The 27,049-nt window shown below is 46.9% G+C and overlaps 1 protein-coding gene across 1 annotated transcript; it reads left to right on the forward strand.

Moving 5' to 3' along the window:
* Window positions 1-286: 286 nt before the first annotated feature.
* Window positions 287-26,818, forward strand: ST6GALNAC1 (ST6 N-acetylgalactosaminide alpha-2,6-sialyltransferase 1). The gene is given in 15 exon segments (XM_075518998.1): window positions 287-647; window positions 6,050-6,150; window positions 11,434-11,571; window positions 13,312-13,667; window positions 16,810-16,866; window positions 16,868-16,961; window positions 16,963-17,439; window positions 21,587-21,672; window positions 21,674-21,753; window positions 21,950-22,121; window positions 22,491-22,629; window positions 23,015-23,118; window positions 23,717-23,806; window positions 25,096-25,195; window positions 25,621-26,818. Coding segments are annotated over 12 exon segments (1,701 nt in total). The 5' UTR covers window positions 287-647; window positions 6,050-6,150; window positions 11,434-11,571; window positions 13,312-13,536; the 3' UTR covers window positions 25,792-26,818.
* Window positions 26,819-27,049: the final 231 nt, after the last annotated feature.

Consider the following 27,049-nt stretch of genomic DNA (forward strand, 5'->3'; position numbering starts at 1 on the left):
CCACCTTTCCAGAAGCCAGGACTTGAGTTTGAATTTTGTTTGCCTGCCATAGCATCAGCTAGCATAGCATCAGATAAGATCTGAAATAGGTATTTGCGACTTATGTGACATTGTTCTAATGTCCTTGAACTTTTTGTTGTATTGATTTATAACTCCCTCATGAAGATATAACTGCGATCCTTACAAAGGAGAGGACTTTGTGGATCATTGCCTCTGTAATTTGTCTTCCTTGTCAACACTGTTACAGCCTTTTATTGGAAAGGGAACAAAGAATAGTAGCCTGTGTGGTGTGAGAAATTGTTGTGCAAGCTCTGCTTATGACTCAGTTGTTGGAATTCTGCTGCTGATAATCGATGGTAGTAGAAATTAACTCAAGATGCTGGTTTTAAGGAAATGGGAGGGTTGGAAAGGAAGTTGTGAAAGTGTTTAGCTTGTAGTAAGTGAAGATGGCTTCATTGGTTCAGTAACTCTTCTGAAAGGTGATACTTTGAATTTTTAGTGCCTTCCAGCATCATGGGATGGCATATCAGCTTCTTTCAGTTTCCAGATACCCTGAATTCTGGTAGCAGAGGAGAACTTCGCAGAGAAAACAGCAGTCTGCTGGCAGCAGATGTTCCTGATGACCATTGCTAGTCTGTGGAATACAGGTAGAAAACCCCTGTGTGATGGCAGTTGTGCAGCACAGAGCATTATGTTGTGTTACTGGCAAGGCTTTCGTGGGTACCCGTCTTCCTGCAGCAGCCATGTCTGAGCTAATCGAGAGCTGATCTGGTGGGATGCATGCATGGGTGTGTCTAACCAGGGTCTAGAGACTGGCTGCTACAAATGTGAGGGGAAAGCAGAGGTCAGAAGAGGTAGTATCTTGCTTTGAGGATGCCAGTGGTTCATACTTGAAGCAAGTCCTGACTTCAGATGAATGACAGCATCAGATTCATGCCTTAATTTCTCATCGTAGTGTAAGCTGTTTGGACTCAGGGTAGTAGTTCCCCGTTGAAGCACAGGATCTTTCTAATCCCTCCTGTCACCCTGAATTCCCTTTAGCTGCCACTCCGTTTGTGTGGAGTGTGTCCTTTCATATCAGCAAGGACCATTTAAAAATCCAGCTGTTTCGTTTTGGAGGAGAAACATTATAGCCCAGCAGCTAATGGAGATGATCGTGACCTTTTGAGGGAAGAGGGACTTACTGAAAATGTGACTGGATGGATAAGCCAGCACTGCCTGGGGAAACAGATTTGCAGGGAGGTGGAATGACTGACTGCCTAAGCTTGTCCCAGCATCTGACATTAGTCCTAAAAGTCAGAGCTATGTCTTTTGCAAAATGGAGGAGTTATAGTTTCTGGATACTTCTAAGATGTGGTATATGTGTGATCAGAGTGGCTGGGAGACTCACACCTGTTGATCTCTGAACTTTCAGTTTGCTTTGTCTTTTTGTTAAAAGATCTCCTCTGTGTGTGTTTATGCACTTTGGTTTTGATTGGCCTGGGTAGATGTTGTCCGTTCCTCTTCCATGGTCTTTGTTTTGTTTGTTTTTCCACTGTGGTATGAAGCTACAGGATGAGTTACACAGGGTGTTACCTGCGTGTTAGCAATAGAAAGACCAGTGGAAACTGGATGGAGAAAATAGAAACCCCAGCTTTTCTCTGTACACACTATGCTGAAATTTTCACACCCACGCACTTAAATCAACTTTGTAGTGGTGAAGTTTGACTTTTGGCATGAGCAAGAAGACTTTATTTCAGGCAGCACTGCATGAAAATTGTAGGTTGGGTGTTGCCGATTGATTCTCCTGTACGGGCTGTGTTTCTTTGTCCTGCAGTAAAGGATTTCTGCGTTTCATCTGCTGTCCTTGTGGCAGGATGGAGCTGTATGACGTTAGTGAAGGAGCGGAGTACCACTGTGTATGAACCCAGCGACCTTGAGAAAGGAGCAGAGGCATTCTGAAAACTTGTTTTTAGCAGGTTATTTATCTTTCAGCCATTTTCAAGCTGCCTATGAACTCCCAAGAGCGTTGGGCCTCAGTCCTTTACTCTAATTTTGTATGTAGACCATGAGAGTTTCAACAGCCCTACAATTGCACTGTTAAATTGGCAGTGCTGCGAGTGGGTTGATGAGATGGTTCCCTAAAATGTCCCAAGGAAATTGCACACTGTCCTACACACCTCCTTTGGTTTTTTTGGTTTTTTTTTGGTTTTTTTGTTTTTTTTAATTCTTGTCAGGGCCACTGAGGTGGGAAATTTTCTGTTTGGCTGTTTGATTTAACGCACCATTCAGGCAACTGGAAGATCCAGCAGTCCTTTGTGCTGCCCCTGAGATCTGCAAGGGATCTTTCTGTTCTCCCGTACATCTGTTCTCACAGATGAACATCCATATCAGAGAGCAAAACTAGGGGAGAAAATCTGATGTTAATGTAACTGAGAATGTAACTTATTGCAGCTGAGAGGAATTCCTGTGTGATACAAAGTCATAAAAAGAAAACCCTGCACAAGTGGCTCTTGGACCTGTGCGGTGATCTTGAGGAAATACCTCCTGGGAAGCTTTCACCACTGAAGTGTTCTGCCTGGGATGCAGTGCAGTCACGGCTGTGGAGATCCTGCTAGCTGTGGTGTTAGCAAGTGGTTTCCTGTTCTGAGGGCTGAGAACTTGTGCAGACAAAGTTTGGGATGGTCCCTCTCCTCTTGCACTTTGCTATTTCACCTGCAGCTCAGCAGTCATCTCAGCAGAGATGCTGCAGGTTTATGAGAAGCCCCTTAAGCCGTGTTAGGCTGCTAGTGGAGCTGCTCCACTGCTGGTGCTGGTGGGGAGTGGCATCTTTATCACTGCAAAATTTTGGGTGCAAAGGCAGAGAAGATGGTGGACCTGCATCCAGTCCCTTTATACTGGTTTCCAGCAGAAGTGCTCTCTTGGGAGGCCCCTCCCTTTCCAGGCTCCTTCATGACAAAGGTCTGTCTTTGCAGGTGAGTGACGCTGCCTGTCTGGGGGGGATCCCATGGAGCTGCAGAATCTCTCTGGCTCCAGCCATCCTTTTTACCAGCTCCTCCTATAGCCTTTTGTGGCAAATGTTTCTTAGTAAAAGGTGTGTTATCCTTGTTTGTATGTGGATATTCTGTACCCAGGAATGATCTGCATCATGCATGACAGGTTGGTAATATTTATACTGACAAGCCAGTGACGATGGTGTTGATGTCCCTGCTTACCTTTCTGCAACAATAGATGAGGCAGACACCCTCTTGCTAATTGTATCAAAATATGGCGGGCTTTATCCTGCCCTCTGCAGTCATAATGGCTCACTAAGCTGAGAAAAAGTGACTGTTTCAATGTCTGGGGGGGCACACACATGTAGACACTTGGGGTTAGGATCTGGGAGCCCAAGACTGATCCACCATGTTGTCCTAAGGTGGGAGAGCATGTGGTGATGGTAATGGCAGGGTTCTGTCCCCTCAACCTAGAGGGTTATCAGCACATGGTGGGATAGCAGAGCTGTGATTCAAGACCCCCTTGTACAAACCTTCTTTCTTTCTCTAAACAAATCTACCAGAGGATAAGACGCTGCATTAGCTGCCTGTCTTGTGTTCTCGATTCTTTTTCCTTCTTTGTGAGCACAAAATATCACAAAATAGCCGTGTGTACAGCTAGTTTTGGAGAAAGAGGTGGCTGGAGTACTGAGAGTGTGCTCCTTGGGTCCCTTAGACAATGGTATTGGCAGGTATGTTATTTAAAGTTGTGTTTCGGTGCACGTGGGAAGGGATGGTGTAAGGATGGTCTGTTGTTTGCCAGTTCTGCTTATCTCTTCTCTGTGCATCAATTCCACTTGCTAATTGCAGCACTGAAACAAAATCTGATCACCTGGACTCTGCTCTGAGTCAAACCAGGTTAATAAAACTGGTGACCAAGGGTTTGCAGGCATGAGTGTGACTTGATTTGGCCTGCAGGAAAACCCTGGTAATGGTGACCACCAAGCCTGTCTTGATTTTGGCATTTTGGGTGCAGTTAGCAGAGCGGGCAGGTAGAACAGGTATCTGTGACTGAGCATATCTAATCCAGAGTCCCTGGCACAAGATCAGGCAGCCTTAAGATACCACGTTTGCTGACTTTCCAGACTGGTGGTGCGCTTCAGAGTGTACAGCAGATAAACTTGTGCCTGGGGTATGTACAGTGAATGGCCTTTTTAGTGAAGCATGCACTATTTATTTATGCATAAATGAAACTGCAGTCTTCTGGTTTACTTGAAGTTGTAAGGCCAGACCTTGTCAAATGATGATATTAAGAGAAGTGAGAGACTGGCTGAATACAGCGTTCTACAGGGAACAGTAAACAACTGAAGGAAATGGCCTTGTAGAAAAACTGTCTTGCAATTCAGCTGCAATTCCTAGGCAATAAATTGTTTAACAGGATAACAGAGAACACAAAGACTAACCACATGACAAGATGAGAATTTTTTTTTTTCCTGGATAGATTAGATAGCAAACCATGTGAAATTCCACAAGTAAAATACCACTTACTTATCTTGAAAGAAAAAGAGACAATGTGCATTTTGTAGATGTGAGTTATGAGTGAGATAAAGCTAATCCTCAAATCAAACTGTATTTTAGGGAGGACCTGAACTTTCATCCATGAAACAGTGTAGTTATTTTAATGTGTTTGTGGGGTACTTGACATATCCAAATGTTTTTCACAGAATCACAGAATCGTATAGGTTGGAAGAGACCTTTAAGATCGAGTCCAACCGTAAACCTAACACGACCAAGACCACCACTACACCATGTCCCTAAGCACCTCATCCAAACGTCCTTTAAATACCTCCAGGGATGGCCACTCAACCACTTCCCTGGGCAGCCTGTTCCAATGCTTGACAACCCTTTCAGTGAAGTAAAATTTCCTAATATCCAGTCTAAATCTCCCCTGGTGCAACTTGAGGCCGTTTCCTCTTGTCCTATTGCTTGTTACCTGGGAGAAGAGACCGACCCCCACCTCTCTACAACCTCCTTTCAGGCAGTTGTAGAGAGCAATGAGGTCTCCCCTCAGCCTCCTTTTCTCCAGGCTAAACAATCCCAGCTCCCTCAGCCGCTCCTCATCAGCCTTGTGCTCCAGACCCTTCCCCAGCTTCGTTGCCCTTCTCTGGACACGCTCCAGCCCCTCAATGTCTCTCTTGTAGTGAGGGGCCCAAAACTGAACACAGTATTCGAGGTGCGGCCTCAGCAGTGCCGAGTACAGGGGCACGATCACTTCCCTACTCCTGCTGGCCACACTATTTTTGATACAAGCCAGGAAGCCATTGGCTTTCTTGGCCACCTGGGCACACTGCTGGCTCATATTCAGGCGGCTGTCAACCAACACTCCCAGGTCCTTCTCTGCCTGGCAGCTTTCCAGCCGCTCTTCCCCAAGCCTGTAGCATTGCATGGGGTTGCTGTGGCCCAAGTGCAGGACCTTGCACTCGGCCTTGTTGAACCTCATACAATTGACCTCGGCCCATCGATCCAGCCTGTCCAGGTCCCTCTGCAGAGCCTTCCTACCCTCAAGCAGACCAACACTCCCACACAACTTGGTGTTGTCTGCAAACTTACTGAGGGTGCACTCGATCCCTTCGTCCAGATCATTGATAAAGATATTAAACAGAACTGGCCCCAAAAAAGAGCCCTGGGGAACACTGCTTGTGACCGGCCGCCAACTGGAGTAAACTCCATTCACGACCACTCTTTGGGCCCGGCCATCCAGCCAGTTCTCTACCCAGCGAAGAGAACACCTGTCCAAGCCATGAGCAGCCAGTTTCTCCAGTATTTTACTGTTGTTCAGCCTTCTGAACAACAGTAAAATACTTTGGCAGTGGCAAAACAAATAGCCGACCTTAGACTTGTGAGCTGCGGGAGCACTGTGGCTTCAGCCATCAGGGTTCTGAGGATGTTGTGGTGGAGCCACCAGTGTCTAGATGAAGCTGAAAACAAAAAGATATCAATATAGCTCTGGCAAAAGCAGGACTGTTGGCACCATCCTGGTTAAATTCTCATGTGATTAACTGGCTTTTACCACTCTGCCTCTTTTCTGTTTATTTCAGAGACCTTCTGTCTGGAAAAGTGTGTGGTGCTGTAGCATGGCTCCTCGTATTCCTCTCAGCAATGACTGCCTTTCAGTATCAGCTGAAGGAAACACAGTAAGGTAATTTGCAAGTGCTTTAAGGTAAATTACATAGAGTTTATAAACCCAAGGGCTTGTTCTTTGCTCTTGGATTCTCAGAGCACTTTACCATATCATTTCACAGAATAGCACATGTAGTTAAATATCCGGAAGAGTCATTTTCCACAGTCCTTATTTTTCTACGGACCTCTCAGTGTCCTCTTGCTCTTGATTGTTTTGTGCATTTACTCTTAAAATATTATTTATTTTAGTTAACTGGGCTTGCATTTACTTACGGTTACAGTATCAAGGGGTAAATATGAACTCAAACATTGACAAAGCTGAAAGGTGGGGTGGAGCAAAGGTGGTGCCCTAGATGACGGTCAGTGGAGTATGACGCAGCGGCGTAGATTGCTTAGGGAGAGGGAGGGAAACCTCAAGTGCTGATAGACAGACAAGCCCCGACCAGCATCTGCTTGGAGTCACAGGGTTGGTTTAGATATCGCTGAAGCTTGGAGCTGCGTGAGATGACCTTTCAAGGTGTCTCTTCCAGCCTTTGTTGCTGTGGCTCTGCAGTGTAACTCATTCTAGATGAATGGGTAGTGTCTCAGTGAGTGCAAAATGCCCGCTTACAGAGGAGAGAGCCGTAAGGGCAGGCTAGCGGAGATCAGCACAAGGGCTGGACACCACCTGAATTTGACATCATCCTGTTAACAGCACAGCTTAGACTTTTCCTGTTGTAGGCCTAATCATTCTCATTTGATAATTAAAAATGAGGACACAAGGTTTGAGGTGCAAGCTGCAGAGCTAGGAACAAATACGCTCAGTGTATTTGTTCCAAGTCCTGCCTGACTTCTCCGTGCCACGCTTTTCACTAGAGTGACACCTATCTTTAGGAAGTGCAGCTCATGGGAGGAGATGAATAATGTTGTTGCACAGCATTATTAGAAACAGACTGGCTGATCCTCTCGGCCCCGGCTGAGACTGTGCAACAGGAGTGTCCTTCCCGGACATCTAAGTCCTGTGAGACAAACCCCAATTGAACAGACACTAAGCAGCTCCCAGGGAACCAGGAGGGAAATGGCATGCCCTTCCTGAGCACAAGGATCTCTCATTTCCACTACAGTAGCACAGTGTGCTGCTCTCCTGCCCAGCAATTACTTTCGGATTTTTCCAGTATGAGGTTGATAGGTGGTGTGCAACTGGGGTGGCAAAGAATTACTTTCTCTCGGTGGCTGGCAAAAGCCTCTGTCAAGTTAATAGGAGGAGGATGGAGGTAAGTAGCACAGGACCCTCTAGGTATCTAAGTAAAGCAGGAGAAGAACTGTTAAATAGAAGACAACAGACAAAAGAGAGAGAAGGGAAGAGAAGCATGTGATTTCCAGCAGTAAATCCATCTTGCTTCTCACAGGACCCTGTGGCTGTGCTACTCTTGCAGCTAAAAATGTGACTGCAGTTCTCCGATGCATCTGTCAGTCAGGAACAGAGGAAGGCACTGTGAGGCCACGTTTTTCCAAGGGTAAGTCATGGACATGATGATTTATACCACTCAAGAAGCAGGCTTACGTCTTGCATTCCTGTAGCACTTTTCACCCCAAAGGATGCCAAGTGGCACATTTGTCCTGCCAGATGTCAAGAGGGATGGTTTCTGATGTTAAGTCAGTGGGAAGAGTATGGGAAAGACCTTTAGCAAGAAATATTTCACTTCTGGCTCTAAAATTAGTAGGCCTCTGCGCAGATGTGATTCTGTAATTCATATCTGTGCAGGGCCTGATTTTTGCAGCCAGACTTGAAGTGCTGAGATAATATGCCTGCATTTTTTGCCAGGGGTATGGAGAGGGTTTGTGATTCTTGTGTTTCTCTTTCTGGAGCAGTGGAGAGTCCTGGAATGCTCCTACTCCTGGCAGCTGTCAGGGACAGGAGCTGGAGAGGCTGCTTTTCTGATGGGAGGCCAGCTAGCCCTGCGTTTAATAAATTTCCTCCTCACCTGTCTGCAGTACTGTCCTGCTCCTTGGGGGGACAGCTCTCAAGAGATTCCTAGTCAAGGAACAGAATATTTTCTTCCTTTCCATCAAATAGATTTTAAAGGGGGAAAAAAAAACCCCACAACCCATATCAGCCCTGAAGCGGTGTCAGTTTTTTCTCTCTGTCTGTCAGCTCTTAGGTGATATGCTAGGCTTCCTGCTGGGATGGCACAGACAAAAGGCTGTTGAGGGAGGCATTTGGATAAAGGAGACCTGGTTCTTTCCAGCCTGTGTAACTCCAGCTGACGTTTCCAGCCATTATCCTGGGAGTGTATTTTTCTGGGGTTTTAAGTTCTCTCAAATGAAGTGGCTCATCAGTCTTCTCAGCTTTGTGTATCTGAGAAAGGAATGCTGGGACCAGAGCCATTTCAGTGTTGCCGCTTAAGTGGGATGGGGTGAACAGTGAAGAGCTCAAGAAGCAGAAAAGCAGTGTGATGGAAGACTTGGTCTGCTTCACTCAATGCAGAGAGGTTAACACCTCTATCTGTGGCCACAGGGGTCATGCTCAATAGCTGAGTAGTCATTGTGCTCGCAGAAAGAACTAGAACAAGTTCCAGTGACCAGAGGCTGTAATATGGCCAAATTCAGAGCATTTATACCCCATCTCCCAGTGATTGCTCCAGGAAAGGACTTTCCCTGGTATGTGGGAGGTGGCTGCAGGAGCCTGCCTATGTTCCCATTACCGTGTGGGAGAGGGGGAAATATTCCATCTTGAACCCGTATCATCTGCTGTTACAACATAGATTCAAGGCAGTTTCTCTACTGGGGCATTAAGTGGGTGGGGCTGGATACCAAGCAGACGAAACAGCACTAATAAAAAACCAAGAAGTTTTCCATTCTCTGCAGCTCTGCTGTGTGGATGCTGAGGAGGCACTTGCTAGTGTTCCACTATGAAAGCCACTGTCTCCTCCTCTCCAGGGGCATTTCAGCCTGTGGAGAACACAGACCGGTTGGCTCACTAAACTGTTCCCCACCTCCTGGTGCAGTTGTCCGAGGCTTTGCTCTGTGACAAAACTGTGGGTATTCTTGCAAGTGCAGCAGTAGAAGAGGTGGGGGCTTTGCTCCGATAAATACTGTTGTCTCTGGGTGTTTGTTCAGTGTTTTTGAGAGAAGGTTTGGCACAGAAGAGAAGGGACTTGCTGGAAAAGCCAGTGAGTGTGGAATTAAGGCAAGCTTGGGAGTTGTTGGGCTATCAGTTTTGTTTGGTGAAAGCAAGAAAAATAGCTGTGCAGAGTTTGCTTTTGTAATTTCTTTCCCCCCTGGATTCCCTGCAAGCATGTGCTTCTTAAGATGACTACTGAACTGGGAGGGGAAAACAAGGACCTAACATTTCCAAGCCAAGCCTTTGCTAGCTTAGCCTTTGCTAACCGACAGGCATGACCACTGAGCAGTCACATGCTGCAGGCAATGTCATTCTTTTTCTCTCCCAGTTATAACTCACTCAGTTCTTATATCATCAAGTAATACTGTGAACAGGTCCAAACATCCCCACCTTCATTAGCAGGTCCTTATTCCACAGGCTTCCAGTCAAGTACTGGTTTTGATACGTTGTGAACATTACTGAAAGACAAGTTTGTCCTCCAGTGAAGCTTGATCAATTCGTAGAACAGCTCTGCCCTTAAAGCACATCTTGTGATGCCCTGTTCCCTAGGCCAGAGCCATGGGAAGGTGGAAAGCACACAGGGTGCAGGCAAGTAAGCAAGATTTGATACACAGCCCTCTGGAGAACGTGCATGCAGATAAGTTGTTGGCATAGTTCAGACTCTAGCTGACGCACACAACATACACAGCTTAAGATCTAATGGAGATAAAGTTTGTTTATGGGGGAAAAAAAAAAACAACCACCAAAAAACCCCCCAAAAAGGCAAATCTGCCTTTTATCTGTCCAGGATGTAACTAAGGATGTAGTTAAATCGATGGTGGGATTAAATGGACTATTAGAGATGGAAAAGGGCTAACAGATAACCATCTTCACTTGATGGTCCCAGGTGGAATTTGCTTAAAAAAAAAAGTCTTGCTTTCACAGCACTAAAGAACAGAAGAACTTCTAGTGTGGGCATTGATGTTGGTAGCTGTACACACTGAACATGGAGTGGCAGTGCTGGGCTTGGAGTCTCTGCACCATGAGAGAAGCAGCATCTCCTAGGATTGCCGGTAGGACTGCCAGAGAAACATGCAAAACCTCTCGTTTGGAAAAGGAGGCTGGCATCTGGCCTGTGGCCCTTGACAGGCTGCCAACCCCTGTGTTAGGTGCAGTCTTTGCCTATTATCTCCCTGTCTGTGGGCTGGCAGCCCTGTGTATCCCAGGAATCATACTTCTTACAGAACTTTAAAAGGGAGCAGCTCTTCTCTTAGCCTCAGTTTTCACCAGGCCATCCCTGAGGAGTTATAATCCATCCCCATTTCCCAGTCTGACCTCATGTGTGAGCTAACCAGCCTGGCTGCCTGAGCTCTGACAGACTGATTTCAGCAGTGGGGGAGAAGGAGGATGAAATAATACTCCAAGGAAGTGAAAGGCAGTACTCTGATAGGTTTTTTTAGGTTTTCTTTTCTTACATCAAGAAGGTGAAAAGCTGTGTGTTTCGCATAGCAAGCCTGCTTTTGGCTAATGTGCTTGCTAGAGATTTGGATATTCCCCCAAGCACAGTCTTTCCTGAACATGGAGTACTACAGACATGTTCTCCACAATTGCCAGCACAGTTCCTTAAAAGTAAAGAAAGCTGTCTTTTTCTGGTTGTAGGAATCTTGCTATCCCTTGTGGCTCTTGGTTTCGCAGTAATGTTACATGGAGGAGGTTAAAGGAAAATGTTTGCTGCCTCTAGAATTTCCCTTTGGGACCCTATTAACAAAAAAAGCCTTGTAGTCACACACGAGCAGCTTCTTCCAAGCAGTATGTCTGAAGGTGCGTAGGGCTTGAAAGAGGAAGGCTGAAAAGAAGCCATTGCTATGTATGCTGCATATCAGTGCTTCAGGACTGATACTTGTTCCTGTAAGAATGTCCTGTTGGAGATCTTGTGGGCACAGAGTTGCCACTTACCTGCTGCACACCCAGACCTTTAGCCCACCTCTCTAGAATTGCCTGGAGCTAATGAGGGCTGCCCAGGAATATGGCGTACCTTGGCTGATCCCTTTCTCAGTGCCTGTAATTGTTCAACAGATCTCCTCTGATCCTAGGCTCAGTTTGAGCAATAGCGAAATGTTTTGCTGTAGATGGAGGCAGGGTTGTACCCTGGACTAACAACCTCCCTCGTGTTTCTTCAAGGGCTTTTGAAACCAGTGTTATTTCATTTTTCTCTCCTAGGTCCTCTGATAACCGATTGCACTTAAATCCAGAGAGTAACTTGTCAGGAAGTATGGACAATAAAGAAATGCAGCTACTGCTGAGCCTTGTACAGGGAATCCTTGCAGCTTTTTGCTGTGATGCGTGGAGGGGTATGAGGTAGGTGTGAAACCTGTTGACTGGCTTTCCTATAACTTAGAGCAAACATCTTCAGTTCTTAGTGTATTCAGTAACAGTGTGAGTGCTAGCCTCTGAGATTTGTGATATTGTCAACAAAAGCTTTTTTATATCCGAGCTTAATTTTTCATAAGAGCTGTGTAAAAGCAGCCTGTGTTGTAAGAAGCAGTATGGCCATCTCCCCTTGAACTGTCAGGGTTAATATTTAACAGCTCCCCATGAGTTATAATAGCCCTTTGCTGAGCATGTAAAACTTTATCTCTGGTACAGGTAAGCAATTCTCTGGCTGTGGTGTTCATCTCTGCTAATCTCTCCTTCTGCTGGTGGGGAGATGTATTCTGGACTGCCAAAGATCTATCTCCAGGCAGACCGCTGATTTTCATGATGAGGAGAGGATGAGATACGTATTGTGGAACTTGGGATGGGGAGAGAAATTGTCAGGTGCTACCTATCAATGAGAAGCAACATATCCGAGGTCTGAATATGCTCATGGCTCAAATCAAGTGTAGTACAAACCCCTGGGGTTGCAGCAGGGATTCATTACCCTTGGAGCATTTCATGTGCATGTGGCATTAATGAAGCTTTGTTTTAACCAACACTGTTGATGAGCAAAGCCTGGTTGTATTGTACAAAACCTGAATGACCAGGGTCCCATTAAGGGCAGTAAGGTAGAAGGCAGTTGTCTGTCTGTCCATGATGGCATGATTCACAGATATTTGAAATACATTTTGGTGTTCTGTAGAATAAAAATTCAGATATAGTAGATGCTCCCTTGAAACCAACTAAATTTCAAGGTGCTGTACTGTGGGGGTCACCAGGGTGATCTAGTTCTTTTAAATTCTACAACTAGCCACAGACTCAAATCCATCCATGTCCTGTTTTAGTGGTGAACTGACATAGCCGTCATTTCCTGGCCACTTAGTGATCCCTGTGAAGTAATAGGGCAAGAGTTCAAAAGCCAAAAGTAAAAGACCAGTCCTAGAGTTGGTGCTGGAGGAAGCTTGACTGAGTGCTCACAAAGAAGAGCAGCTGAAGCGTGTGTATTGCTGCTATCTGTACAAGCCGCTCAGAGCTGAAGTGGCACGCTCTTGAGCCAGCTTGGGAACCTGAGCTGCAGGCAGGCCTGTGTAACAGGTTAGTCAGCAATAGCAGGGTTAGACTGTGATGGAGTTGGCGTCTTTCAGACAAGTGAAATGCTGGATTGAAGTTTTTCCAGTTGCCCTAAAGGCAGGTCAGCTTTATTAGAGAGGGAGGGGACTGTCTAAGCCCTGTCCTCTAGTGCTTTACCCAAGCACTAATCTGCCTTTAAACACTAATTCTTCTGTTCTATGGTGGATTTGCAAGGAGTCTTACTTTGACTTGTTTCAAAGCAATCACAAGGTAAAATGGATGTGTATCTAGCCATCAGCTTTTGGGGGCAGGGTTTGTTTCTGGATTGGAGCTACAAGCAAGTACTGCATGAAGAAGAAAATAAAGATCTGTTTATGGTTATGCCTAGAATCTTGCCTGAGCCCTTGGGCAGGTGGTGGTCTGAAAGCTAATGTGTTTGACTGTAACTATGGCTACTTCCATAATTCACACAAATGTTCCCAGTGATGCTTCCACCAGATTAGAGGTAAAGGGTTTCCTTCTTATACCGGTCTAACCTCATTAATGAAAATATAGAAAGCTTCCATTGTTTGCAGTAACAGGTGTTTCTTTCCCCACTCTCTGTTGCAACAGGCTTAGGGTGATAGACGGGAACAGTGCAAAACTACTGTCTTGTCTGAGAAATTGGATCTGTGTGTGGAGCATCTGGGAATGGTGGGAGAGAGGGTGTGCACGTTCTTGTAGGGAAATCCAGAGAGAAGACCAGCCCACTCATTCAACACACCTTTGGAAAGCACTGCCTAGCGAGCACCTCTGGGCAGTAGCAGGAGAGCCTCTGTCGCTTTCAGGCATCTCACCATGTGGTTTTTCAGGAGAAGGCTTCCTAAAATTCCCAGAGCCCTCATTTGGCTCATTGTTTTAACACACTTTTGGATCTTCATTGCTATTTTCAGCTCCTCATTTGGTTTGCCGAAGACAGGGATTTTCAGGTAAGAGACCTGCTTCCTTGTGATATGTACTGTCTAGATAGGGTGCTTGTGCTCACTTTCTTTCTCTCTCCCTGTCTCTGTGTCTTTTTACCCTGAAACTTGCACTTATGATCTGAGTTACACGACCACTTTGCTTTAGCAGACCATATTGTGTACAATCAGAGCACAGTGTTGGAAGATCCACAGTCAAAAACTTGCTTCTGCTGGATCACTAGTTTCCAGTGTTTCCTTGTGTAGCTGTTTAAGAAAGCAGCTTTTGCTTTACTAATGCTACCTGTTTTCATACTTTGCACTACCCTAGTATTTGCTTTTCCTGGTGGCTGCCAGGCGGACCTCATTCAGCCCTAGTCCAGATTGCATTGCTGGACACTGAAGTTGGTGAGATACCTTCAAATTTGTAGCGAGTTCAACATCTGATTCCTAATACAAATATGCTACATACTGGGAGACCAGTTCATGCAGACATGATCTATATATATTGTTTTTTATATAAATGGTCAAGTAAATCCTACAAGAATGGGTGTGGAGGGAATTACAGTGTAGACTGCAGTAAAATGTCTCTGGCATCGTTGGCAGGAAGTACTGTTCCTTGCACAGCAGATATCTGAGCCTTTCCTACTACAAGCATGGCTCGCTTATGCGTTGGTGCCCTGTGCTGTGTATAGGAAGCACTGCTCCCCAGCCTCCCCACCAGCCCTCATATGGTCCCAGCTCTCCCGATGAGCTCATCTGGCTTGTCTTAGTGGGGTTAGTTTTCAGCTGGACCTCTCGGGGCTGATGCTGTGGGGGCAGGCGGGAGGGCTGAGGCTGGAAACACCTACATCTCTTCTGGAGGTGGCATGAGTTTAGCTCAGCTCCAATGACTTGAGACCACACCTTGAGGACAGCTATCAATTTGGAGAGGTCAGAATCTGCACAAGGGAGGCGGGGAGAAGGAAAAGGTGTAGAGAAGTGAGTTGTCCTTGATCACAGAGCGTCTCAGTGGCAGGGCTGGGACAAGAACTGGCTCTCCATGCACAGCTGCTTGAAGCCATTTCATTCTGCTGTAGTTTCACATAATGGAACTGTCCATATTTTTGCAACTTAAATAAAACACAACTAGACATGAGCTGTATGTGGTTATCTGTGTGTCAGCTCTATTTCCATACCTTTATATGCAACATAAAATACACAAAGCAGCATTTTCATGGCTTTATCCTCTGTTTGTCCTAGGGCTTTGTAAATGGAGAGGAAAATGACAGTAAATATCATTGAGCTTCTGCAGCTGTTTGCCAGCTGGACTCTAGAGCCTGAAATTTGATGAGCTGCTTTGACCAGTTGTCTGGATTTAAAATTCTGGTCGGGAGAACAAGGACCTTTGCAGGCACGAGTGCCTGGCCATGTGGGTTTGACTGCAGGGAGCAAGGTTTTGGATGTGAAGGGCCCTCGGTTTTATATTTTGGTCTCTGTATGTTTGGCACAGTATTTGAAATTAAAGTGTAATAGAGCTGGGATGGAATCTGTGCCCTGCGAGACAGCAAGTACTGAAAGTCTGGGTTGGGGGGTGATTTGTCATACTGTCCTGTTTCATTTGTTCTCTGCCCTTTAATTTCAAAATTTTAAACATCATCTTAAAAATAGGAGAGAAGATCATCCAGGGATTTAAGATCTGCCTGAGCTACCTTACTAAATTTCTTATTGCTTAGAGTGTATATATAAAATCTTTCCTCTTATTAGGCAGCAAACAGCAACACAAGTTTATACATGAAGCGCTATGATGGAAAGCACCTGCTGCATACTTGGTTGAAACTGGCTAATGACTATGAGGGGAGGTAGAGGAAGAGCTGATAGGCCATTTACCGCAACCTCTTTTTCTTAGAAATAGCGTTGGAAAGGTTCAAGTATTTGTCTGATACAAAATTATTTTTAAAAGCCTCCTTAGCTGATAGTTTCCTAATCACTTTAATGAATGCCATGCCACTCTGAAGCTTCAGCAGCAATTGAACTGTTATCTACAGCCTGCTATCTGCAAAGGTGCTTTTTTTCCCCCATTTATCACCTCGGAAGCCATCCACAGCTCTCCAAAACAAATGTGTCATGCAAAGGGTGACATAAGTGTGACGACAGACTGCCACAACTATGCTGGTTTATCCTGAAGAGCTTTGCTGTACATAAAAGCTCAGCTGCAGAAATTTTTCACCTTCCTCTTTCCTGTTCCACCCTCCAGCTGTGTGCAGATAAGAATGAATGTTTGGGACAAAACCGCACCACTTTTGCCTTGACTTTTTTGCTGGGTTTCAGCCCAGTCTTGTTGCAGGTGGCTCTTCTGCTGTTGGCAGCTGTATCCTCCTATGATATCCTTGTACCTGCCTGTGCCTCTGAATCAGGCAACAGAGCAGCTGCAATATTAGAGGTGATTGCTGAAAATGCAGAGATTTTACATCTTTAAGCTTCAGAGTATATTTTAATAGCTTCAAAGTGCCTGTCTTAAGATATGTACCTGGCGAGTGCGGTGTGATGCCATTGCATTAGCTGGCTAAGGGGGAGGAGGAGAGGAAAAAGTGCCTTGTGGCCCCAAATGCTCAAGAAATGATGTATGGTAAAGGAGTGAGTTTCACTTCTTAGTCCTTTACTGAATTCTGGAAGATCTTCATGCTCTGTCACTGACACACTTGGCTTTGCTCGCAAAGAAGATAGCCACATGGCTGCCTTCATGGTGTGTGCCGTGTCCTGAATTCAGGATCTCCAAAACAGTCCTGCAGTGCTCTGGAGACATTGTTGGGGTCCTGCCCAGTGCAGGGCAAAGCTGTTCTGTGCTGGTTTGCAGTTACTGCCAGTGTGGATGTTTCATGAGCCAAGTGCTGAAGAGGAGTGTGTAGCCTCTGGGATTTGCTTAGCGGGGAGATAAGCAGTATTCAGGCCAGAATGGTGTGGGAAGTTGAATAACACTTTGATGGTGAAGTTGAAAATGAAATTGAATTCATACAGCGTCCTGCAGAAACTCAGTGGCAGTTGCCAAGGCAAGTCCTCTGAGTGTGGTGGTCATATGCAGTGGTTTCTCTGAAGCACAGTCAACAGCACTAGAAATGGGCTGGAAGGTGTTCAGAGTTAAGTGGAACGTGTGTGTGTGTGATGTGTCTGCTTTTCCTTTGATTGCACTCAGGCAATTGAGCATTTTCCAACATGCCCCAGATGTGTTACAAGTGGACAGCCAAGAGCAACTCTGATAATGGGAACTCGAGCTTTTTAAAGGTGACTTTGGGGAGAGACATCACAAGGCTCGAACAAGATATGGTTGAGAGGACACCAAGATGGGAAGGGAAGGAAAGGAAAGGAGGAGCAGAAGAAAATGACAAAACCAGTTCCCCGGGTGGGGGAAGCCAAGGAGAACATGACTGTGAAACCATCCCCCAGGTTGGAGGGAATCAAGAAGACAACAGTGAAAACAGCCCCTATGGTGCAGGGAAACAAGGAGAAAACAACAGTAAGACCAGCCCCAGGGGTGGAAGAAGCCAAGGAAAAGACAGTAGTGAAACCACTTCCCAGGGTGGAGGGAGCCAAGGAGAAGGCAACAGTGAAACCATCCTCTGAGGTGAAGGGAGCTCATGAAAACAACACATCCAAAGACCAAACAAAGCCGAAAGAGCCTCCTGCATCAGTGAAAACTGAAAGACCTGATCCTCAGGCTGCTGCAGTGACAGAAAAGAAGAAACTGAGGGCTGCTGACTTCAAGTCTGAGCTGCGGTGGGATTTCGAGGACAAGTACCTGCTGGACAACTCATCTCCACCATCGGTAGGTGTGATGACTGTGTGTGTTCACCAAGAATGATGCTTGCCTGCTGTCCCCTGGGCATGTGTGCCCTTTGCAGTCAAGGATGATCTCCAAGCTGGTAGATCAGCTCACTGGTATATGCAAGTGCTGCTGGGACCCAGAGACAGAGACCTATATGTACAACTCAGCCTGGCCAGTCCTCCACCATGCTCCAGTATGGGAACTTAGGGCAATTGCACTCATTTCCATGGGTTCCTTTGAAAGTGAGCCTGAGCAGCCCTTTCTGGAGCTCAGGCGCATCAGAAGCTGCGGAAAATATCTCTCCTTCTAGATGTGCTACAAGGTGGTCCCGGTCTTAGGTGCCTTGATATATTGCATAGGCGACTTAGGCGCACAATGCAGCATATATGTTCCGTGTGACGTGGCACCTTAAGGTAAGTTGGGTCACACCTAGTCTTGTGATGCTTACGGGCGGGCATTAGGTGTCTGGCACTAAATGGCAGTCTTCGTACAGGCATCCCATTTCTCACCCGATCTCTTGGGAAACTGAACATCTGCATTCCTATGAAGACGCAGGTTTATAGTCCCCAGATTCGCCTTGATCTTTGTTTTATGCAGCTTAGCTAAAGAAAACAAGCAGGGTCATGGTGAGGAAACAGGAATAGGAATGCCTCTGTGTGCCTGTTCACCCAAGCACATGCTACCAAAGCAGGTTGAAAGCTTGGCAGCAGTGACGCTTGTGCTGTGCTAGGCTATGAAGAATGACGCTGGCAGTGATGGTGAGGAGGGTCTCAGTGCACAGGAATGGAAGCTTTGTTAGTTGTTTGTATTAAAGTCAAAGTAAGGTCAAAGAAAAAGAGTTAGATGAGGATTTATATGCATGTACCTGCCTGCTTTGGAGACAGTAGGGTGGGGACTGTTCCCATTTTTAAGGTTTTCTGTCAATATTGGCAAAAATTCAACTATGTGTATTTGTGCCCCGTTGGAGGAATGATGGTTAAAAAGTAACTTTTTTTACTGTTCTTGTGGTTTATTATCAAGAAGAGGAGAGTGTTTCCCAGGTGTTGCCAATTCACCTTTTCCACCCTGTATGTAGACACCCATAGTGAGCAAGTAGATTCTTTACCCATTCAGAGCTCCACGACTCAGATGGTTCCAGCATGTTGGGTTGCTATCTAGGATTTTCTTGCTATGCATTGAACCATCATCACAGCAGAGCAAATAATTGATAACAGATGTGGCATTCAACAAGTCTTGCTTTGTTCCTCTTTGTTAAATAGGAACAACTGTAGGCCTGGTCAGTACAGGTAAAGTATTTTGGTAGAAGTGAAGATGAGAATATCAAATGATACAGTTGTACCTGTCAAGGCAGTAGCACTTGCACAGCTACAGCTTCCAAGTTTTCTTACAGATCCTGTTTGTTGGGAGTATTGTTATGTAGATTAGTCCTCGTGATCACCTCTGCCTGTGTAGGTCATATTACTGATATGATCTTCCAAAATGGTATGTCTAGTATCCACCATCAGGTTGTCTTAACAGCCATGGAATTGAAAGCCTGTCTTTTTCTTTTCTGTTTTGCACTGAACTCTTGTTCTGACCAGATTTTTGACCTTTCCTTTGTAGCTGTGAGGGTTCGGAACTAATTTAAAATGAAATTTAAGCATAATTACTCGGGTCTAGGAACAGGGCCTTTAGGAAAGTTGTACACTATAGCAAAGTTCTCAGCAAGCAGATGGGGCAGGTTGTGGTGCACAATACTGTCTCTGTCCCCCATCTTATGCTGGTAACTCTCTGTAAAGCTTACCCAGAGCAGTTTTCCCTGGCACCCCTGTTGTTGGAAGGCTTGGACAGGCAGGTAACCCTCTCTAGAGTGAGGACGGTCTTTATGCATGGGTGTAAGTGGCCTTTACACGCTGCTCATGTGCTCAGAGAGGAGGGAGGGTGTAGGCACAGAAGCGCCTATTCTAGCTTGGTGGTCTTAGATGAGCCATTTGCCTACTTTAAGTCTCAGTGCTGCAATCTTCCACCATTGCCATGTGTCATTTTGGTGGCGTTGGGGGAATGTAGATGTTGCTCCAGGGGACTGTCAGGGCTGCAGGTACCATGTTGTTCTGCTCAGACCTCTCCTGGTGGAGCAGGGGCTACTCCTGAAAAATTGAATCCCGTTCCCCAACCCCAGAGTGCCCAGAATGCCCTGGGAGACGTGCAGAGAGCAGAGGTAGATGAACTGGGCCGATAAAAATCCTAGGATGAATTTTATTGTTTTGATGTTTTATTTTTGAGTTCTCTCTCCCTTGTGGTATTTTGATGTTGTTCCCCGTTGCCCCTTTAGGCAGTGCAAGCCATTCTTTTGCTGACGGGATATGCTCTTCAGTGTGGCATTGAGCCACTTGAGAGGAGCAGCTGGCCCCAAAGGTAGCTCTGTTATCCAAAGATCTGTGACTATTAAATGTAGAACTTGGCTGTTAAACACTCATGCACTGGCCCAGCCTTACTGAGTTACAGCAGAAGGGCCTGGCAGATGATCCAGTCTGTGGTGCGGGATGTGCATCCTTCTTCCTGGTCTCCACATGGTCTTGAGGCACCCAGAATATACACATGGGAGTGGGTGAATTAGGTGGCTAAGAGTGTGTATGCCACGTGAGACAGTACCTCACCCCTCCTGCGCAGTGTTACTGCCTGTAGACCCAGTGGGGTTAGGTCACCAGGATCCTGCTCGTCGACTGCCAGATGCTCCCATCTTCTCATCTGATGAGCTGCAGAGCACGTGCAGCCATCTCAGAAGTGCAGAGCAGGAGCTGGCAGAGAAATGTGAGACAACAGTTCACAGTAGGAAGCTGAGAATATCCTCCACTGTAACTGAGACTGCAGAGCATCTGGGTCTGCAGAACAGCTGAGACAGTGGGGAAAACCCTTCCTCAGTATGGAAAAGAGGAGAAAATGTGCACAGAAGGGTCTTTAGTGAAGATGTGGATCCAGACATGACATGCTGGGTCTTGCTTCCAACCCTGATCTCTAATTCTGCAGAGAGAGGGAGTCGCTAGAAGCACTCCCACCTCCTTCATTTCCTACATGATCAGACTTTTCCCTAGTTCCTCTGGTATTGATCCAGTCTGGCTGTGGAGGCACAAGAAGTACCAAGCCTTGGACAGTACGAAGTACAGCTTGAGCAGGAAGGGAATGTCCCTGTCTCTGGACATGAAATGTGCTGCAAGTGAAATGATGCCAACATGAAACCCTCCACAATGTTCTTCTCATTGCACTCCTGTTGTGACAGGCAGAGTGAGGGCTGTGTCCTCAGGCTGTGACCGGATTGTCATCCTCACCCATAGCAGAGGGCCCAGCTCAGCTGTGGAGCACACAGCAAGGCTTTGGCAATGCAGTCTGGTCATTGCTGGGGATTTGAGCCGGGCATGCAGGTCCACTTGGTCTCCTGTTTTGTCTTCCAGTAGGTGTTGCAGTAGGTATTTGGGGAAGATGTCTAAGAAAGTAGAGCCCAAATTGACTCAGCAGAAAAGAGAGCGCAGTGGAGTTGTTTGCTCTCCATCTGCACACACAGCCTAACTCTTGCCAGCTGCAATGAGAGCCCTCTTGTTAGAGACGATAAGTTGGTTTGGATTCCCTTCTCAGCCGCATGCTCCTCTATGATTCATTTATAATGTTGAACAAGTTGTTTGCACGCTTTTTCTTATCTTTAAAGGGAGTCATAACGGTGATCTGATCTCACGTGTTCCTAAATGTGTTTGCTCGTGTCCAGTCTGAGGCCAGGACCTTGTGAGGTGTGTTGCCAAGAGAGACTGCTAGCCTTATTTGGTATGTTTAGGTTAGACCTATTACAGGTATTAATTTGCATCAGTTAATGAGGCCCAAAGCCAGTAAAACACGTGAGCATCGCAGGCCTGTTGTTCTGAAGAGGAAAGTCTCAGAGACCTGGAGTCACTCTGGCTTCCTTGTAGGTGACTTTCCACCAGCTAATTATTGATGTAGTGCTGAAATTATGCCTCATGTTCACGGTGATGGGGGCACTGAGGGGAATGGATGATGTACCACTGGAGTTTCTATGCTTCTTTCTGATACTCTCACACACATGCAAGCAAGCACTGGCACTCAGTCAGGTTTATCAGCTCCCTGCTAATCAGTCCTTACTGTTTTCTTTTTGTTTTTCAAGACCTGCTCTGAATCAGTGAAGGCCAAAGCTGCCAAGTCTGACTGGCTGCGAGATCTTTTCCTGCCCAACATCATGCTCTTCACAGACGAGATACTACAATGACAGAGAGTGGGACTGCCTGGAGCATTTTGCACCTCTGTATGGCTTCATGGAGCTGAATTATTCATGTGAGTCCGTCAGGGCATGTCAGGATGGGACCATCAAACTCCCAACAGGAACCTTATGCCAAGTAGTTGGAGGTTTGCAGCATCTCCCTGTCAAAGGCATCAGGCTAGGTGGATCTTGTGGTGGAAACTGTGGTGGTTTCACTGTGTCCGTCCCGAAGGCTCTTGATGCTAACTCTCCACCATGTTTGCTTCACAGTGGTGGAGGAGATCATGTCCCTGCTGCCCCCGAATGCCCACCAGCAGCTGCTCCTAGCCAACAGCAACAGCAGCATGCCAACATGCATCAGCTGAGCTGTTGTGGGGAATGGAGGAACACTGAATAACTCTGGGATGGACCAGGAGATTGACTCCCATGACTACGTCTTCCGGTAAGGCAGGCTTCCTTCTTAGAAGATACGCAGCTAGCTTATTCTGGCTAGCAGATAATTACAGCTGGATAACTTCACCTCTTCTAGTATTGCACTGGCTCCCAAGTGCCAAAATGACTGATGGCAGGAGGAGACGAAAAACCAAAAAGGAATTGAAAAGTTCCTAAACACACAGGAAGAGTCTGGGTTCACTGATTGAGCCATAAAGAGCCATCTCCAAAGCAGGGGCTCTCCTGCAGATCAAGAGGTGTAGCTCAAAATGGGCGTAATCCTCCCTTCCTCCAGACTAATGCTGTCTTTTTCTGTTATAAACATGGATGCAAGGGTTTTCAATGGTCACCTGCTCCTCTGTTTGATTTCCTTGGCCAGGGTCAGCGGGGCTGTAATCAAGGGTTATGAAAAAGATGTGGGAACAAAATCCTCCTTTTACGGATTCACAGCCTACTCCCTGGTGTCCTCTCTCCAGATCTTGGGACGCAGAGGGTTCAGCAACATTCCACGGGGAAAAGTAAGTCAGGTCCATGCTGTATGCATGCACAGCTTTGATGGGATGCTGTTAGTCTGTGGCCTTCAGTCCTGATCTTGCCATGCATGAGGAGCAAAGGGGCTGAGCTAACACTTTAGCATTACCCTTAGTGAGGGAACCTGCATTGGCTTGGCTCGGAGCGAGTATTTGCAGTGGCAAGCTGCGTCAGTCCTACCCCAGCCTTTTGGCATGTAGAAGTAGCTGTACATCAGATGTTATCTCCATTCTTCTTCTGTGAGATAGTTAAAAGCTGCAGACCAAAGATGTATGCCTGAGAAGCTCAGTGAGCCTAGATGCCTGCTTGCTTTTTGTTTGTAAAGGATGTGTCTCTCTTGTGCTGTTCATTAATGCTCACTTGTTTTCTTAGCATGTCAGATACATTCACTTCTTGGAGGGAGCTAGGGACTATGAGTGGCTGAAGGCTCTTCTGCTGAACCAGAACATCAGGAAAGGATTCTTGAACCATTACGGGTGAAACAAACTGGCCTGACCTCTACACCCTTCAGTGTGGAGCTCTCTGTTATGCCCTTTTTCTCTCCACAGTGCTCAGCTCTGCTGAGGTGCAGGCCAGGGTAAAGCCAGGTTAAAGCCTCCCTCCCCTGGCAGATTTGTCTGGAGAACTATCTTATTTCCTCCACAGCTCTGAGCCCTGCTGTAACCAATACACCTCCTTCCCAGAAGTAGCCGATTTCAATGATGTGTGGCCAGAGCTTGGAGAAAGCTTTGCAGTCCTCTGGGATGAACACATGCTGTTGTCTGGTCTGGTGTCTGTACATGGTAGCGTACATGGATGAAGGCCTGGTTTCACCAATTCTTGTCTTTACACACACATGCTTTTGATATTCCTGTCTCCTGTTGTTGCCTCTCCTTCCCTGCAGAGGAAGATTGCAGAGATCTCTTCCTCTGCAATGCACACAGGTTATGGAGGCTTTGTCATAATCTGGGAAATGTTGCAGAATAACTTAACAGTGTTTGTGGTTCTCTTATCACCAAGTGCATCAGGGCTGATGCTTTCCAGCTGTGATGAAATATAGCAGCTTGTCCTGAGTCTCCCCATTCCTGTCCTTAGGCAGAGGCCCTGGGAGAGATTCGATGAAGATTTCATGATGGACAAATACCTGGTGGTTCACCCTGATTTCCTCAGATACATGAAAAACAGGTGAGCTGGGGGTTATGTGCTCTAACGGGCTTATTTTTTCTGGCCAGCACCATCTCTGTCTGTCTCTGGGCTCTCTCCTCCCAGCTCACTCCCTTGTAACTGCAGTTTAGCCACACCAGCAGATTGGGGGTGAGCTTCATCAGTGTGCAGTCAGTTAAAATTCTCTGTGGTACTGCAGTGGGATGTTAGGGATGCGTAGACATCCACCATCTGTGAGCTGGAGAAGCAACAGCTGTTGGACAGTTTGGCTTTCTGCAACCAAAAGACATCCTGGGCAAATGGCAACTTTAGATGTGGAAAGAGTGTTGCTAAAGTGCCGGAACAGTTGATCAAGTTCAGGACCAACCTTTCATGTTTCCCATTGCTTAGCACCTTGGAGGAAGGCTATGTAACAGCCTTTCTCTCCAGAGATCCTTTCTTGACTCGGGAGGTTGTTTGTGGCCTCAAACATGATAATAGGCACTTCTTCAGTATCCCGTTTTCCTGGCCTGGCTGCTCTTCTTTGCCTCTCCAGTCCTTTTCACAAGCCTGCTGGACACTGTCACTGTAAGATCTGCCAATTGTGTGCCACACGTGACCAAGAGATGTAGGAAGAAGAGCTCCTGTTGTGCCCTGCTTTGGCTGCGTTTACCCTTCGGTCTCCTTGAGAGCTGAGTTATGCCTTCTCCAAGAGAAGGCAAATGCAGTGCCAGATGGCTTGCACTTCCCTGCTTGTTTTGCTGTCTCCCCTCTGACTTGGGTCCTTTCCAAGGCCAAGAGGGCTTGAATGCTATTTTTTCCTGGTGTGGACTCCTACCTTCCTAACAACTGCTGGCATGAAACACTGTAGCTCCTAGTGGGTTTTGTGACCCTCCTCTGCACCTTTCCTATGTCTCCTTTCACTCCTGAATGTGGATGGGGAGCAGGATATACCAGGGAGCTTCAAAGCCACTTTTGCACTGCAAGGCGAAGGACAGATTTAAGAGTGGGCTTTAACGTACTAGATCCTTTAATCCACCCCCTCTTTATCCCCACTGCCTCAAGACTTGCTGCTTCCATAAAGCTGGGGCAGAGCTGGGCTTAGGTTGCAGTGCAGGTGATGGAGCATTCTGGGCTGGCCTTACACTTTACTGAGCGTGCAGCAGTACCCACACATGTGGGTATGCTCATGGCTTGTCTGAAATGCCTTGTATGGCCACAAACTGCTGCAAGGAGGGAATACGCCACAAAAGCTACAGGGGGATAAGGTGTGCCCAGCTTGAACCACCACACCCAGCAACTGCTCTGTGCTTTCTTCTCTCCTGCTGCAGGTTTTTAAAATCTAAAAGTCTGGAAGAACCCTACTGGCGGCTGTACAGACCCACAATGGGGGCCTTCCTGCTGCTGACTGCCCTCCACCTCTGTGACCAGGTAAGGGCACGATGATTCTTGCACACAGCACTGTCTGGAAGGGGGGATAGGATAACAGGGCAGAGCAGGGGTGGCTCCAACCCTGCCTGCCATCTGCCTTGAGGGTATATGGGTTCTTGTCAGCTGTGGAGAAGCAGATTGAAGACAAGAGAAACAGCCCCAAAACAGTTCACATAGAGGTTGTGAAGCCTGCTGTGGCCTGAGAGCCATCCTGCCTCCCAGGGAGGCAGTGAGAGGACAGTAGGCTCTCTGGAGCTAGTTTTCATAGTCTGGTCCTTCTGGACCCCCATGCAGGGTCACCTGGAGGAGCCCTGACTGGCATCGCTGTCCTGTGCTCCCTCCCTGTTTGGGAACTCTGTCCTGCATTTCACTTAGCTCCCTCTGTCCTTGGTACCCCTCCCCAGTGAGCCCTCTGTCTTTCCCAGGTGAGTGCCTATGGCTACATCACGGAGGGTCACGAGAAGTACTCAGATCACTACTATGACAAGGACTGGAAACATCTGATTTCCTACATTAACCACGACTTCAATCTGGAGAAGCAGGTGTGGAAAAAGCTTCACGATGAGAATATCATGAAGCTTTACCAGAGATCCTGATTGTGTGGCAAGGGCCATTGCCTGGGAAATCTCAAGAACACCTCACTGGGAACGGAAGAGGACCACCAGAGCCAAGGTTAGCTCTGGACTTCCAGGCACATTTCATCCCCACAAAGGTATTTCCCTCCTTCAGCACCTCTGTTCTCTCACAACGTTTCTACAAATGTGCAAATGCTACAGACCAGGAGAACAGCAACAAGAAAATGCAGCATGCCACAAAGAAGTCCCATCTGGATATGCTGCAAGACTGTTGCTGATGGTTGTAGGCACTGGTATTGGGAGAGGACAATCCAGGATGGATCTGGGTAGCATATGGTCATGTCTTGCATCTTCATCCAGCTTTTCTCTTTTTGCAAGGAGATGCTCCTCAGGCTGGGGCTACTTCTGTTCTGGGTGGATCCTCTCCACTAGTGGTGCCCATCTTGGAGTTGGGTGTATTGTCTAATCAAGTTCCCTTGGCAGCCAGTGGATGGAGTTGGACACATAGATCCTGTCTCAGGTTGACCTAATTCCTGGAGATGCTGCTCTCAGTCTGCTCCCTGCAGATAAAAAGGATGGACTAGACATTTCCAGGTGGCTAATTTGAGAAAGGATGAGTCTCACTTCTGCCTCCCAGTGTGGCCTTGTCATGACACCTCTGAAGGAGCACCACCATCAGCTCAAGGACAGTTAAATGCTCTCCATGGTGCAGCAGGCATGCCGGACTTGGTGCCTCTTGCTCTGGAGCTCCTCTGGCTGCAGAACATGTGAATGTGTCGCGGTCGTGGTATGCCAAGTCCTTGCTTAGCTGGGCTTTGGCACACTTGGCTCCCAGCTGTGCCAGGAGTGCTGTGTTTGCCCTCTTGCCAGGGGAGGTAGGAGCTCTCCAAGTCCAGGCATGGATGCTATCCGCCCTTGCTGCTGGCTGGAGTGCCTGCCCCCCATCACGCTGAGAGGAGCCCAGTTGCAGCCAGCAAGCCTGCAGTGTATTGGCCTTCTGAAAGGGATTTTGCAAGCAAAATAAATGGTACTACTTTGGCCAAGCTGATTTTTGATTGCAGCCCTGTTGGTTGTGGTTCTTTAGTGTGTGTCCAAAGCAGTTGCTTAAAGGCTGAGGTAGTGGATGATGAAGCCAGGAAAGGGCAGGACTGAGTGTTAATGAGAATACCTCCATCTGCAGGTGCTCTGCAGCTTGTGTGGACACACCTGAGCATTACCCACTTGATCACCTTGCTATCGCAGGATGGAGATCAGAGCTGGCCAAACACCTCCCTGAGGA

This window comes from Mycteria americana, chromosome 16 (genome assembly GCF_035582795.1).
Source record: "Mycteria americana isolate JAX WOST 10 ecotype Jacksonville Zoo and Gardens chromosome 16, USCA_MyAme_1.0, whole genome shotgun sequence".
Classification (NCBI taxonomy): domain Eukaryota; kingdom Metazoa; phylum Chordata; class Aves; order Ciconiiformes; family Ciconiidae; genus Mycteria; species Mycteria americana.